The sequence below is a fragment of the Chanos chanos genome, chromosome 3 (genome assembly GCF_902362185.1).
Source record: "Chanos chanos chromosome 3, fChaCha1.1, whole genome shotgun sequence".
Classification (NCBI taxonomy): Eukaryota; Metazoa; Chordata; class Actinopteri; order Gonorynchiformes; family Chanidae; genus Chanos; species Chanos chanos.
This window is the reverse complement of record NC_044497.1, coordinates 13,129,156-13,145,090: the sequence shown is the minus strand read 5'-3', so window position 1 is coordinate 13,145,090 and position 15,935 is coordinate 13,129,156. Positions and strand designations below refer to the sequence as shown.

General features: G+C 38.3%; 1 protein-coding gene and 1 pseudogene across 2 annotated transcripts; one reads left to right on the top strand and one right to left on the bottom strand.

Moving 5' to 3' along the window:
• The first annotated feature begins 5,587 nt into the window (after positions 1-5,587).
• LOC115806717 (uncharacterized) lies at positions 5,588-6,355 on the top strand (annotated as a pseudogene).
• A 2,560-nt stretch (positions 6,356-8,915) lies between these two features.
• acbd5a (acyl-CoA binding domain containing 5a) lies at positions 8,916-15,742 on the bottom strand. 2 transcript variants are annotated; one of them, XM_030768617.1, is made up of 13 exons: positions 15,701-15,742; positions 15,160-15,290; positions 14,435-14,555; positions 13,744-13,816; positions 13,518-13,635; positions 12,676-12,921; positions 12,391-12,588; positions 11,911-12,002; positions 11,543-11,771; positions 11,228-11,427; positions 11,074-11,133; positions 10,202-10,311; positions 8,916-10,065 (listed from the first exon to the last, which is right to left on the bottom strand). In XM_030768617.1, the coding sequence occupies exons 2-13, from the start codon at positions 15,236-15,238 to the stop codon at positions 10,053-10,055; spliced, it is 1,539 nt and encodes a 512-aa protein (XP_030624477.1). In that variant the 5' UTR covers positions 15,239-15,290; positions 15,701-15,742; the 3' UTR covers positions 8,916-10,052. The 2 variants fall into 2 exon arrangements, with proteins under 2 accessions (XP_030624477.1, XP_030624478.1); XM_030768618.1 differs by lacking the exon at positions 8,916-10,065 and adding an exon at positions 13,206-13,238 and having other exon boundaries at positions 10,198-10,311.
• Between the last annotated feature and the right edge of the window lie 193 nt (positions 15,743-15,935).

The window sequence follows — 15,935 nt, the reverse complement described above, 5'->3', positions numbered from 1 at the left end:
CATACTCATATTCCAGTGAAACAATGACAGTATTAAAATTCCAGGGTGCGGGGTGATCAAAAAAGGAAAGCATTGACAAAAACAGCAAAAAGGCTCAAAGCTATCATTAGTAGTTCTGTCTGCCCTGCTTTCTGTTCTTTAGGTGATAAACTTGATGGCTGGGTTTTTTCTTTCTTTTTTTTTTCCTTTTTTTAGTTTGTGAAATATTCCTACTTGTGCTGGCTCTGAACAGCTTGATCATATCACATATTTTTTATTTAGAGATTTGATTTGTGAAAAAAGAACCAAGAACAGAGCCTGAAGGCAGATTCATATGTGATAGCTTTAAGAAATCACTAATAACAAAAACCTGCTTTGAAGAGAAATGAGTCTGTTTATATTCACTTATGACAAATGAATCATGACACTTTTCCATAGACTGATTTAAAAGAAAACAGTGATATATCACTGCAACACTTCTGTCAATTACTGCTGCTTGTTTGTAAATATGTTCCTACTGTGTGATATTTAACTGATACCTATGTTCCTACTGTGTGATATTTAACTGATACCAGGAATTTCATGTCCCGTTTCACACTACTTCCTTTGTTAATGAATGTGTTTTGAAATGTTATGTATGTTATGCTATGGTTCTTATGTATTGAAATTGTTGGAAAATTTAAAGAAAGAGTGATTTTTATTAAGACTATATTTGTTTTTTGTATAGTTTGAACGATAAGCATTTTCAAATAAACTACATTTTATGATGTATTTATGACCACATATTTTTACCGTTGTGACATGTCAGATATTGACAAATGTCTTGAGTTTGAGGACTTGCCATATACAATGTTCAGATTCCAAAAACTGATCCATAAGGTTACTGAACCTGTATGCATCAGATAAGCGATAAGAACATGCACAGAGCTTTCTACAGGAGAGTGAAAAGCACAGGTAACTTTGGTTTCATTGCCACTGAAAGATTGTGTTGTTAAAAATCAAATCACTGGCTTTGACTCAAGAAATTAGTTCCATTAGTATAAGTAAAATATTGTATCTTATTTCTACAATACATTCTTACATTTGTAATGTACAGTTATTAACAGTTTGTGATACTTTGTAGTGAGTGAAAACAAACTTGTACAGTTTAACATCCAATTTGACTTGAAGTTAATAAAGTAACATTTAATCACATTTTCCACTGCTATTGCAGAGCCCTCTGCTCTCTCTGAATAAATCACAATGATGATAAATAAGAGAGATATAGACATCGTTCACATGGGTACCATGACATCCCAGTTTAAATTTCTACACAGTATAGTTTTCATACAGTCATTCTTGTCAAATGTATAAAGTATTGTTTATGGTAAATCTGAAAAAATTACCAAGTCTTACTCTTATGTGACTCAAAGACACTTTAATATTGCACCATTTTAACAATAGTACAATTTATATTAGTTCTAGCATACACCCTCTGGTGCTACTTGGACATGTCTTTAGTGATGAACCCAGGGTCACAGGGTGTTTCGGGTCTTTAATCATCAGACACCCTTGCCCAGTGTACCCCTCTTAAAATAGTTTCGCATTTCCCTATCATTTAAATCACAGTAACTTAACAGCAAATTACAACTTAAAATGAAGTATGTTAATGGTAACAAAGTGACCATTTAATTGGAATCCAGGACAAATGACATCAGTGCAGTCAGAGTGCCCTTTGCATTTTAGTGTGAAATAACCCCAAATAAATATTGCAAAAAATATTGTTAGGAGGTGTCCTACTACTTGCATTATATGCACTGAAGCCAAAGAGTGTTATGCCTCTAATGTATCTATTTATGTTAAAATAGATTAAAAAAAAAAAAAGAACAATTCATACATGTACTAATCTGTCTATGAGGGACTGAATTCATACTGCTCACTAACATAGTACCATTAATGCACTGTGACAACAAATGTTAAAAAAGAAAGTGCGCGACCAGAGAGGAATCTTTTCCCCTATCCAAATGGAGTGGCATCCAGCTGTGCCCTGGTAGTATGGAGTAAAAGGTACTTCAGTTCACTTTTCTGCAGGGAAGAAGAAAGCATGATTACATTTTCCTCTGATTTTATTGTTCTGGTTTTGATTTGAGAATAAAATGGGATGAATAAGTAGCACAATTTAGTACTGTTTCCAGTAAACATTCATAGAAAAAAAAGACAAGAACAAGAACAAATATTTTTACCTTCTTCTGCGTTGAAAGTATAACTGAATAAGCCACTGCACCACAAATGGCCAAATGAAAGTGAACGCTACAGTGCCAGAGAACATGTCAAAAGGCCACCATGATGGCTTCTGTTGATAAAATATGAATACAGCATATCATATAATAGAGCTCAATAAAAGCTTAATAAAAGCCTTTCATTGTCTGATTGCTACTCTGTAAACACTTTTTACCAAGCTTCTAATTATGCTACTATTAGTTGGAAGAAGCTGAGCTATGGTAAATGTACATTCCAGAGAAATATAGTTTGTGTAATTCAAGTCACTTTGAAAAAGTGGATCACCATATCAAAACTACCTTTCCTTTTCAGGGAGCCAGAGAAGATATAGTTGGAGAAAAGATGTGGTTGTAGTACCAAATAAAAAAAAGATATGGTTACAAATCAGTTGCCCTGCTAGGTGAGCAAGTCAGACCCTTTTAGCCATGACATATTGCAATTCAGTTCAATAAAACTAGTGAACGTGGTATAATTGTGGTTAGACTCAAAGTGGTTTGAATCACAGCTGTCATGATAGTGATAGGAAAACGGTCCTGCAAAAATGTAACTGTTTCTGAAATATGTATTTCTTTCTTTTCCTTTTCGATGGAAACTTCAGTGGATGGTGCCAGGACGTATCCACACTGCTACATGGTGAATAGTAATTAAATACTGAAAATACTACCAAAAAATTAAAACAGATTGTACATAAGGGAAATTACAAAAAAAAAAAAAAAGATAAATGTTAAGTATTTTATTTACTGCTGTATGCTAGAGCACAATAGCAGCAAACAGAGAGCTTGGGCTGTCTTGAAAATATCAAAGAGCATCTCCCAACAATCTGAAATAAGTTCAGTACAAACAAATAACAGACAACCTCCCTGTAAGCAAATTAAATATCATAAAATCAACCAGATATGTACCTTCTTTGTCTCGTTTGATGGCAGAGTGAGTGATTCTGTCTAAAGGATCAAAGAAAGACTGTGGTAAATAACTGAGACACAATGAAATAGTAAGTTCATTTTTGAAAGCATTTGTCTGAAGCAGAATTTCTGACCTGAGAGTTTTTTAGAGATTGCTGTGTGTGTAGCTGCTCTAGCTCACTCCGCATGTCCTCTTGCAGTCTAGTCAAGGCCAGGACAATCTGCTGATTGAAGTTCCTTCTTGCTATTCCCTTCAACCCCCAGCATTCTTTATCCCCTCCACTGCCCTGCAAGGGCCTTTGGGCCTCTGATCCAGAGGTGGTTGACCTAGAGCCTGACATGGAGAGCCTTTTCATGGGATCACTAACATTGCTCCAGTCATTTTATGCTCTCTAGGCTCACCTCTATTCTAAACACATCATTACTTAAATGTTTTAATGCCATACCTCTTTTTCTTCTGACCAGGGTACTGTCAAATCTATCTGCGTTAAATGTTTGACTCTGCAGTGCACTTCCGCTCATGTTCCCATTCTCTCCTCTATGTTGAACAACTTCCTGACTTCTCAGGAGATTCTTTGAGTCCCTCTCCTGCAGACCACAGTTCCCAGTGGACCACTGTACCTCGGAGCCCTGAGGTTAAACCCAGGAATGTACAAATGAAATAAACAGCATTAGAGCACTAGTAAAATCACATATATTCTTTAGAAATTAGAAGTCACATTTTCCAGATTCATTCTGAGACATATCTTGTGTGTTTCTTACCTCCTCCTCCTGCTCCATAGAGTCGTAGTCCGCTTCACTCTCTGAGTCACTGGTTAGAGCCAGGGGACTGTACATATCTTTGTAATCTTTGAAGACAAGAGGACATAGTAAATTGACAATTTACTCAGGTGCATGTTAAGGAGATCTGGTGAAACGTACACAGTTTTCATCCTAGTGCTGTAATTTCCTTGACATTGAGACATCAAATATCTGCCAGAACAGACAAACTGATGTCTAGACTACCAAGTGGTATCCTTATGTACAATGAAACTATTTACAACTGAATTACAATAAATGATGATACTCATGGAAGCTTTTTTTTTTACAGCTTGTATTCAGTGTTGCTGTAGAAGGTTTCACTTACCGTCTTCGTCATCTTCATCCTGATTAGCAACCCTCTGCTCTTTGATTTTATTCTCTGAAGAGCCTTCTTCAGCAGCATGGCTATTGATGTTTCCATTAATGGTCATAGTCTTAATAATCTTTTATGTGACACTTCTCAAGATTGCACTCATCAGATTCCCACAACCTAAAGACACTGACCATACAGGTAGCTCATTTGTTTTATGTCACTTTCACACAGTAATCTAAAAAGAAAAGCTGTGTCTTACTGATTTGTTTTGTATGCTGCTAAGTCTCCGTGGTCTGGGTTTCCACTGGTATAGCAATCATGCATCTTGCTACTAACATAGCAAATCTTTACAAAACATTTCACTAACCCAAATAAATCTATAACAGAGGACATTTTCAAAAACTCTCCTGATCTGCTGCACTACATAGGACTATTTCAGGTTGAATACATTACTTTATACATTCCTTCAGGACTCCTAGTATATTTTTAAAACCACAAGAAACAGGTTTGGTAATGCAGGTTGGTAAATTACCTAGAGTCAAATCACCAGCTAATGTCTCCAACGGAAGTAAACTGGTTGATTCAACAATGAAAGATGCCGTTTCTATAAGGTTGATTCAAAATCACAGGTGAAGCCCCTTCTCAGTCAGTTGAGTGGTTTAAAAAAATCCGGGTCCTGTTCTATAGACTATTGAGACCCTGTCTGTAATACAGCCGACCCCTTTGACAAACCAAACAGAAGTCTTGAGTGAGTTGAGATCCAAGCCAAGAAGGAGCAATGCAGACTACATGTGACACTTTCAAATTCCAGTAAATGGCTTGCAGTTTCAGATAGGCGTGACAGAACTGTTCTCCACCACTGAACTAAGTGAAGTAAAAGCATCATCAAATTAATATGTAGTTTGTAGTTCCCCAAACAGGCCAGTCCAGTTACTGTGTGAACCATGTGAGTAGGTAACCCTGCAAGGCACAGAAGTTTAATCCAATTTGAGTTTCACATCAGTAATAGCATCATCAAATGAATATGTAGTTTGTAGTTCCCCAAACAGGCCAGTCCAGTTACTGTGTGAACCATGTGAGTAGGTAACTCTGCAAGGCACAGAAGTTTAATCCAATTTGAGTTTCACATCAGCAGTGTGCAATAAACAAGAATTAATAGAGTGCCTTAGTTTTGACTACAATAGCTCAATACATTTTTAACCTGTGCAAGTGATTTTTACACTAAATCACTTGGTATGGTTACCTCTGCCCACAGTCTTTCCTACCACTGCTACGCAGATGACACACAGCACAGTTATTCTTCTCTTTCTCCCTCTCCTACTCTTAGGTCTAACCACGCGTTGCGGCCTGCCTAGCCGACATTGCCTCCTGGATGACCACTAACCATCTCAAACTCTTTTTTCCAGCAAAGAGGTCCCCAACGATCGACGCTCCAATCACCATTGAGGGTTCTGTGTCCCCCTCCCAGTCGGCCAAAAACCTCGGTGTGACCCTGGATGACCAGGTAAACTTCTCAAGCCACATCGCGGCAGTCATCCAGTCCTGCAGATTCTCCCTCTACATCAGGAGGATCCGCCCTTTCCTTACCCAACAAGCAACCCAGCTCCTAGTTCAAGCACTTGTCATCTCCTGCCTTGATTACTGCCACACCTTACTGGCTGGCTTACTGGCCTGCGCTATCAAGTTGCTTTAGCCGGTTCAGAATGCTGCTGCATGCTTGGTATTCAACCTCCAAAAACACTATCACATCACTCTGCTACTCACTGCACTTCACTGGCTTCTGGTAGCAGCCCGGATCCAGTTTGAGGCACTGGTGCTGGCTTACCAGGCCACAAGAGGCTCTGCCCCAGCCTACCTTCAGTCTCCGATCACGCCATACACTCCAACCAGATCTCTCCACTCAACCTCCTCTGGGCAGTTGGTGGCCCCCTCACTTCGGGAACCTGGCAGCTGATCCACTCAACCACCTCTTCTTTCTGCTCTCATTCCACGGTGATGGAATGACCTTCCTTACCCAATCAGAACTGTGGAATCACTCACCATCTTCCACAGGAGACTGAAAACCCACCTTTTCAGAATCCACCTGTCCTGTAATGTATGACCTTTCTTTTATGTTATATATTTTATGGTATAAAATGTAGGGAAAAAAAAAAACTTCTATACTAACCTTGTCTCTATGCTGCAGTTTTTGTTTGCAGATTTGTATACAGCAGCATGGTACTGAAAATAATTCATTTGCATTCCTACTGTGATCCGCCTATAAGGTAGTTAGCTAAACCTGATTGATGGACTAACTGTTAGTCACATTGGTTTAAAAGCATCTGCGAAATACCAAATTGTAAACTGTAAATTGCACATGAAATAGCTGTGATCACAACCACTCATACATCAGGGGAGAGATCACGGGTAGGGATGTCAGTCCTAAAGGGGGACTGTCTTCACAGTTTTAAGAACTGGACAAAACCACTGAAACCATGGACACCACTATTAGAACAAACAGAAATGATTCCTGTAAAGAGATATATGCCCAACTTTAACAGCTCTCTATGTCTGGTATGAGGAAACAGTGTTCACTTTACTGGAAAAAGCCTGCCAAGGTAGGAGTACAAGAAAAACCACCACTGCCAGTTAGTGCAGCCATCATTCATTGCAGTTTGACTTAACTGCTAAATCCTTTGATCCTGACATTCTTTTAGAGCAGCAAGAGGGCCCAGAATTTGTGTTAAGTGTGCTGACTTTCGGAACCTCCTACAACTCTGCACCATAACTTCTCCTCCAGCTCGTCTCTTACATTTACAATGTGTTTAACATCATTGAATGATGTCTGTTTTTTAAACTCTGTATCCTTTTTATTACTGTAACATATCAATCGGTCCTTTGTAGTAATTCTCAGATGAATTGTCATTTTGACAACTCAAACAATACCCCTTCAGCTGCTGAGTTTATAGCACCAATGTAGGGAAATGGAACATTATAATTAAAAGCTGGAGTCATTCAAGTTTAATCAGTGTTTTCTGGTAATAAATGTAATTTGCATAATGTAATGTGCATTACACATTCAAGGTGTACAGATACGTCATTATCTGTATCTGTTTCTGTATGTTCAACCAACAAAATTATTTACCTCTGTATCTGTAGATAGTAGACCAGAAGTGGGCGTGGTTTATACCTGAAGCTATGTTAAATCGGGCAAATGTTGTATTTTCTAACCAAATATTCATTGGCAATGTAATTTTAGTGCCTTCAAAGCATCAGATTGATTTAATGTTGGCCTATAGTTAATTATGAAATATATTTTCACATCCTCGTAGTGTACTTTTCATGTATCTCTCGCTCTCTCTCTTTATTTTTATTTTTTTAACTAAACTAAGTTTTATGAACTGTCTGAACCCCCCCCCCCCCCCTTTAACTGGGGGGCATTGAACAATCAGAAACTGAAAAAAAGGTTTTATAAATCAAAAGATTTTGTCTTGCATTGGAAATAGAAACTATTTATAGTAAAAATGTATAGAAAAATATCCTTGAGTTGGGGGGAATAATCCTGAAATTCCAGTAATACTGTGTTCGCAATTCTTGATGTGATAACATTACTGCAGTTCGCTAGGGAAACATGAATTACATTTTACAACAGTAATTTGCACTGACTCAGTGGGGACGACTACAGAATATGGTGATCACTTTTCAATAACGTGTAGTAAATGAAACGAATTTCGAATGTTTTTTTAATGGAGGAAATTAACACATACTACATACTAAAACTGAAGGCTGCGGTGGTAAACCCACTGCCACATTAGGCTTTTTCCTCGCCAGCTCCCGCACCTGAATCGGTGGGGGCGACTACAGAATATAGCGTTCACTTTTCAACAATGTGTAGTAAATGAAACAACAAGTTAGTGAAATCAAAGTCCTATGTTGGAATCAGAATGGGCATTTTCATCTTGTGGCCCCCGAACAATAACAAGGTTTGTAATACATCTACGATGCCTTTTTACACCCATCTCTAATTGATGTAGCCTTGGCTAGGAGGAGGGGTCATCAGGTGGTGCCCAACTTTCAACCCTTCAAATGTTTCAACCCTTAACCACAACACTCTCCAGTTGGCAGGTCAGCAGTGGTGGCCAAGTCACTGCCCCTCTCCTCCAGGCTTACAGCTAGTGCCCTCGCTCTTATGCCAGAGTATAAAAGAAACTGTTGAGCAGACATTGATAGAAATCCCTTGAATTTGAGGATATGCCATAGATTCTTTTAAGAAAAGACACTGAACTGCAAGTTTATGGAAACTTTATTCGTGCGTCAGATTAGCAATAAGAACATGCACAGAACTTCCCATGGGAGGGTAAAAAGCTTAGGTAGTTTTAGTTTCATTGTCATAGAAAGATAAGAGTTTTTAAAAACAAAACATTAGCTCTAAGTCAACAAATTAGTTCTATTACCAGTCCAGAAGTAATATAATATATGAATTCAAAATGGATTTAAATACTACATTACAGTATAGTACAATTAAAATATTGCACGTTATTGTCACAATATATTCTTACATTTCTAATTTACAGTTATCAACAATAATTAATAATTTACAGTGTGTGGAAATAAAAAGATCTGCTGCTGTAACAAAAAACAAACAACGCCCCCCCCCCCCCCCCCCCCCCCCCCCAAAAAAAACCATTTTACAGTTTAACATCCAATTTACCTTGATATTCATCAAACATCTTTCTGTTTTACCTAAAATCGCCATTGCAAAGCCTTTCACTGCTTCCTCTGAATAAATTATGATGATTGTAAATTATGAGAGATATAGACATTATTCATATGGGTACATTATATCCCAACTACAATTTCTACACAGTATGGTTTTCATACAGTCATTTAATTTTTTCATGTATAAAGTGCGATATTGTTTATTGTGAATTTGAGACATCGTCAAGTGTTATTCTTATGATGCTCCTCTAATAACCTTCATTTGTATCAGTATTTGGTCAACTGTTGCAGTTTACAGGACCTGATTTACCCTTTCAGAGTAAAATGCTCTTCATTGCAGAATAACCCTTCAACTTGTGGGTCAAGTGATCTCTTATCAACACAGATTTTATGACTATGGGACGAATCTTCAAATTAGATAACAACATTTGGTAACCTTGTCACACTAAATAACGCTTATCACGAAACGAACCACGAACTCAATGAAACTTCCAGAAAACACTCTACATAAACCCTAACCACAATGAATTAAAGGCTGAAAACCGACTACGTTTGCCCCATTTGAACAATAGTAATACCTAAATTAAATGTAGTATTCTAAAATGATCCTTCAGCTTACTGTAAGTTTAATTACAATAAGTAAGCAGCTAGTTACATCTCATGATGAAGTCTGTTAATGGTAGCAAAGTAGCCATTATATCTGTATGCCGGACAAATGACATCAGTATTATCTTAATGCCCCTTTGGATTTCAGTGTGGAAAAACCCAAAATAATTCAAAATATTGGAAGTTAGTAAATGCTCTATGATATTTCCATCCAATACTCAAGCCAAATGTTGTTATATCTCTCTGATGTATCTACCGTTATTAAAAAAGTATAAAAGTCTTACATGATTTTAAGATGCAATTTCATACATTCACTAATCTGTCTGTGAAGGACTGAATTCATAGGCTGCCGCTCACTATTCTTAGTGCCATCTATGTAGTGCAAAAGCAAGATTTAGAGAGAAAAGGGCACAAGCAGAGAGGAACCTTTTCCCATTTCCAAATGAAGTGGTATTCCGCTTTGTCTTTAGTAGCCAGGTTTTTCAAATGGTATTTCAGTTGACTTTTCTGGAGGGCAAAAACCAAATATGATTATAATGTCATTCTGGCACAAAACTGCTTTTATCTATGCATATAAGTAGCACAATTATGCATGCTTCCCAATATAGATTAATATAAGCAAAGAACTGTGAAATACAGTTACCTTCTCTTGCGTTGAACATATAGCCAAATAAGCCACTGCACTACAAATGGCCAAATCACAGCGAAGGCCACAGTGCCAGGGGACACATCAAAAGGCCACCATGATGGCTTCTGCCAAAAAATATGAACACAACATATAAAATAATACAGCTCAATACCACTGTTTTCAGTGTTAATGAAGCTACTCTGAAATTATTGTTTACTAAGCTACAGGGTACTACATGAGCAAGCAAGGCCCCCTCGCCCATGATGAATCACAATTGCAGAACAAGAAGATGGTTAAGTTGACATGTTAATGAAAGGGAAACAATCGTGTAATAACTGTACTGTCTCTCGAATTTCCCTCTTTTCTTTTTTAATGGAAAATTCTGTTGGTAGTTCCAATAGTTAGCAACATCGCTACATGATCAAATAAGAACTAAAAACAGAAAATACAATGAAGAACTGAATTTATGAATTTCCACCAAATTACTCCAAAATACTGTTCAATAACAAAGTGAACCGCATGTAGCAGACCTGATCCCTAGCGCTGCAAATAATCTACTAACCATAAGAAATTAAATGATTCTGTTTGTAACCTTTGAACAACAAATGCATACCAGATAGACTATAACTGTGTAAAAAAAAAAAAAAAAAAATATATATATATATATATATATATATATATATATATATATATAAATAAATGTTGAGTATTTTGTCTTCACTGCTGTGTGCTAGAGCACTGAAGCAATGAACTGAGAGCTTGGCCTTTGTATAGAGTATCAAAGGACATCTCCTGCCCTGAAAACTTGAAATTAGTTCAAAACAAACAAATAACGGACAGGTGTCTGGGAAGCAAATTGAACAGCACAAAATAAAGCAGAGAGGTACCTTTTTTGTCTTATTTGTTGCAGATGTTAGGTAATTTGATGGCAGGGCAAGTGACTTTGCCTGAGGGAACAAAACAATGACTATGGTAAATAGCAGAGACACAGAACACCAGTCAGCTGATTTTTGAAAGCATTTGTCTGGCAGAGTTTCTAACCTGAGAGGCTGTTAGAGCCTCTAGCGTGTGTAGCCTCTCTAGCACACTCTGCATGTCCTCTTGCAGTCTAGTCAGGGCCAAAACAATCTGCTCGTTGAGGTTCCCCGCTGCTGCTCTCTCTGATCCCCAGCGTTCTCCATCACCTCCACTGCCCTGCAAAGGCTCCAGGGCCCCTGATCCAGAGGTTGCGGACCTGGAACCTGATACACAAAACTCTCAAAATCTTTTGATAGGATCACACACAAAATCACTTGGCAAATTCATCTCCATTCTGAACACATCATTTTTCATGCTGAACTAGAAGTCAGGCCATACCTCTTCCTCTCCTGACCAGGGAACTGTCAGATCTATCTGTGTTGAGCCTTTGTCTCTGCGATGTACTGCCACTCATCTTCCCATCCTCTCCTCCATGCTGAACACCCTCCTGACTTCTCAGAGGATTGTCAAAGTCCTTTGCCTGTAGACCACGTTCCTCCACAGAAGACAATGCACTGCAGTTCTCTTCACCCACATCAAGGGTGTGGTTTACATGCACCTCAGAGCCCTAGGGTCAGATGCGGAAATGTACAAATACAATAAACAGTATTACAGCATTAGCGACGTCAACTCATGGCGACAGAAATGACCAAAAGGCCATATTTGTAGCGTGAATTGTGATGAGACACTGCTTGTGTATATCTTACCTCCTCCAGGCCAAACTGGTCCACAGAGTCACAGTACACTTCACTGTCTGAGTCACTGGCTACATGCTGTGCACTGGATACATCTTTGTAATCTTTGAAGGCACAGTAAGATAAAAATTCACTCATATTCAGAAGATCTGGTAAAATATAAACCACTGCTGTCCAGTGTCGTAATTCGACTTTAAGACACAAACTTTAAGAACAAACGGAAAGTTATCTGTATTTGATGCGAATTTGTACATCGTGACTGATTTACATATTTTAAGTTGCTTTGGCTAAAAGCGTCTGCTAAATGCCAAATTGGAAATTGCAAAACCACTAAAGATCTAATTACAATGAACAAGACAACACATGTAGGCTTTTAACTGACCAACACAAACAATTCAAATTATGAGCCAGTAGTCTCAGTGCAAACAGCTTCGTTAATCATTATCCATTCAAATACACGTAAGGAAACCAATGTTTTTGTTTATTTCTCACCGCTGATATGACCATTTAGCTCTTGGATCTCCTCAGGCATAGTTGTGCTTTGAGGCACTTCTCCAGAGTTCATGCCATTCAAGAAAGATTTAGAGGCATGTGCTCCATTGGTCAGGGAAGAAACACTGTGCCCAACACTGCCATTATACACTGGCTCTTTAGGTTTTCCATCCATGACTGTTTTCTTGGGTTGCAGTACTGGGGGGAAAAAAAATACACTTTTAGAGTTCTATGCATATTTTACTGTTTTCTTCTATGCTGCTCCAGTGCATTTCACTTTTGTACCTTTTCTCACTTCTTTACTCTCTACCTGTTCCTCTTCCTCTTCTTCGTCATCATCGTCGTCGTCGTCATCATCGTCATCATCTTCTTCGTCATCCTCATCCTCACCTTCATCCTCCTGTTCTTTGATTTTATGTTGTGAAGACTCCACTTTATTGGGATGGCTTTCTAAGGTTCCATTCATAGTCATATTCCTGATAATGCTTTTCGTGACACTTTTCGAAGTTGCGTTCATCACACTCCCAAAACCTAGGGACAGTGTCCACAGACATAGTCTATTAATTTTCTGTCACCTTCATGCTATATTTTGAGAGGAAAGGCCATGTTTAACTGGGTTGATTTGTTACGCCTAAGTGGTTCCAGTTTTCACAACTCACTACTAATATAGCAAGCAGTATCATTAACTAGGATTTAACTAATTTCAGAAAAGCTAAGACAGAAAAGCCATAGACATTTTCAAAAGCCTTACAGATCTACCGCACAACAAACAGCACAAGGAATGTTCTAAGGTGAGTACATTGCTGTGCACTTGCCTTCAAGTTGCCTAGCAAATTTTTCCAATCGGGCTGAGCATAAACCAGAGGGAGAGTCAATGCATTAACAACTCAAGGATGCCACGTAACTGGAAATCACACTGGCAACCTCCACAAGTGATTCTTTCAGCGAGATGTAACTGCAGTATCACTGTTAGTCCACCAACAACAAGTACCTTCACATTCATCCAGAGCACATTTTTACTACTAAAAAGGACTAGGCAAAGAAGTATTCTAGATGTGCTGTTTGACAACACATGATGTTTTTCAGACCTATATGCTGAAAACTTGTCGTGCATGTCGGCAAATTACCTGTTGTTAAATCTGAAACCTGTGTGATTTTCTTCTTCTCATCCACTAGCTCATAGAATGGCCCCAGGACCCGAAGGAGCTCCTCTACTTCATCTGTCACTGGCATACTTTCAAGAATCTGCGGATTAAGAACCACTCATTAAATCTGCAAGCCATTACATCTCATCTGTTCAGCTTAATGCATTAGCAAATTGTATTTATTACTGAAACTGTGAATTTTAGTTACCAGCTTCAGTTCATCAACATATGCAGTCATTGCCTCTTCTTTAGGCATGTTTCCCAGTGCATTCCATGCATCCCTAAATTAAGGAAACAAAAACATGGATTTAGTTTTTTATTATTGCTGCACTGTTTGGTGTTTTAGCAACTGTATCATGAGGGGAAACTTGTTAACAGTAGGTTTCTTTAAAGGGTACTTGGTTTTGTTGTAAGAGGGTTTGAGCAGTCCTCCACAGGAATAGTGCTTAAAAGTTAGAAAAAGAAAAACCCAAATGGCTACAGAGTTCAAAGGACAATTAAACAGCCAGTGTAACTTTTAGGTCAGACAGCAAGTAAGGCATCTGTGTTTAAGGTCATGGTGTTACAACGTTTAGATATTCACAACGATATCCACATGGTCAGTAATTGCCACAGGAACTTTGAGCAAAGGGAAAAATAATTTCTAGGCAGCACCCTTCAAATTCTATCATGAATTCCCACAATAATAAGTAATCTGCTTTCACATTGACCTTTCATCCCAACAACTTAACTCCCAGTAGGTCAAAGGTAACATACAACATTGTATCAAACACACTATGGACTCTTAAGTTTGGGGAAGATGTAAGATGTTAAACTTTAAATAAATAATATTCATTTCTGTTTTACAATGTACTATACTCCAAATCAAAACATCTTTCTAGCCTCAGCCGGTTACACACCATTTGACTTTGCCTACAGGGTCCCAAAAACCTGGCCGAGGGATACTACAGGGGCCTTGTGTGGCTTGCTTGTAGTAACTGTAAAACTTCAGCATCATTTCATTGGACGGTTGAAAAGAACCTGAAAGGAGAATATTTACAGACACAAAACAACAAACAACACAAAGTTTGCATTCACTTGTAATATAATACTATCACACACAGAGTACATTTCTTACACATACACACACACACACACACAAAAATAGCTCAGTTAATATTATCAGCCTCTCTAAACTGGTGACACCAAACTTCGAGTATTCTGATGCTAGCCAAATGAGTTCTTAAAATTCATAACAGCTCTTGCTGCGTACAGACAAGTGTAGAATCCTTGTTGATGCATATAGGGATGATTTGTTATTTTCCTTTATTAGCAACCACTTTCCCAGCATCATTCCCACAGTAAACTAAAAGCTGTTGCCATGGTTGGGCTCTGTAAAACCTAATATAAACTAATCTTGCTTGACGCTCATCTACAGCTTTTTAGTGCAACATTACCTGTTTTAACTGTTTTATCTGTTCACTGGGGTTAATTAAGACATGTATATCGAGTTGAAAGTGACGGAGTCTGTATGCATACTGGACAATATACACAACATCCAACAGTTATTGACCAATTTTTTCCAGACACAGTACCCTGGATGTAGGTTAATAGGCTTAGACAGCCCTGCTGAGCCGACACTCACCGTTCGGAGGTAAACTCTGTATCACTTTGACTGCGGCGTCAAACCTTAACTCGTGGATAGGTTTACCGTCATCAGCCATCGTGACACAAATTTGACCGTGTCAAGAGACCAGCTATCAGTCAAATCCGTTTCTAAAAAGTAAGAAACATGGAAATGAGCTAAAGTATAGACATGCAAATTACGGGAGTAGCAGTTTGTAGATTCCATGGCGCAGTGTAACCATGACACACAGATCACACAGCCTTCATAACAAAAACTAAATAGGATTTATCTTACGTCACTGTCTGCACATACCTTCAATTAACACTGTTTTACTGATGAACTGACTGGTGGTTTGCTGCGTAACTTAGTATCCTCAACCATACATGTTACCACAGGAAACAAACTCAATGACAATCAGCTGTGTTGTTACAAAAATACAGTAATACACTTCGACCAAAAGAATACGCGTGGGACATATTTATCAGTTTCAATTACAGCTGAAGTGCATAAGCATAACACATCCATTTTGTTAGAATTATTAAGAACTTCTTCCCCTTACCATTTGACGATATGCCTGCTGCTAGAACTGCGACCTACGAAATACGTACCTAACTGTAATCATACGCAAGAGGTCTGTTTCGTATTTCTTGGGAGTTGTAGTTTTTATGACGCCATTAACTTGCAATACAAGAGACAACGCCGTAGATGCAGACCTAAGTCAATCGGGACGAGGCACGGGTTAATTTCCTGCAAGTACCACAATGCAATGCTCCGGGTGATGCTTAATGGGATGT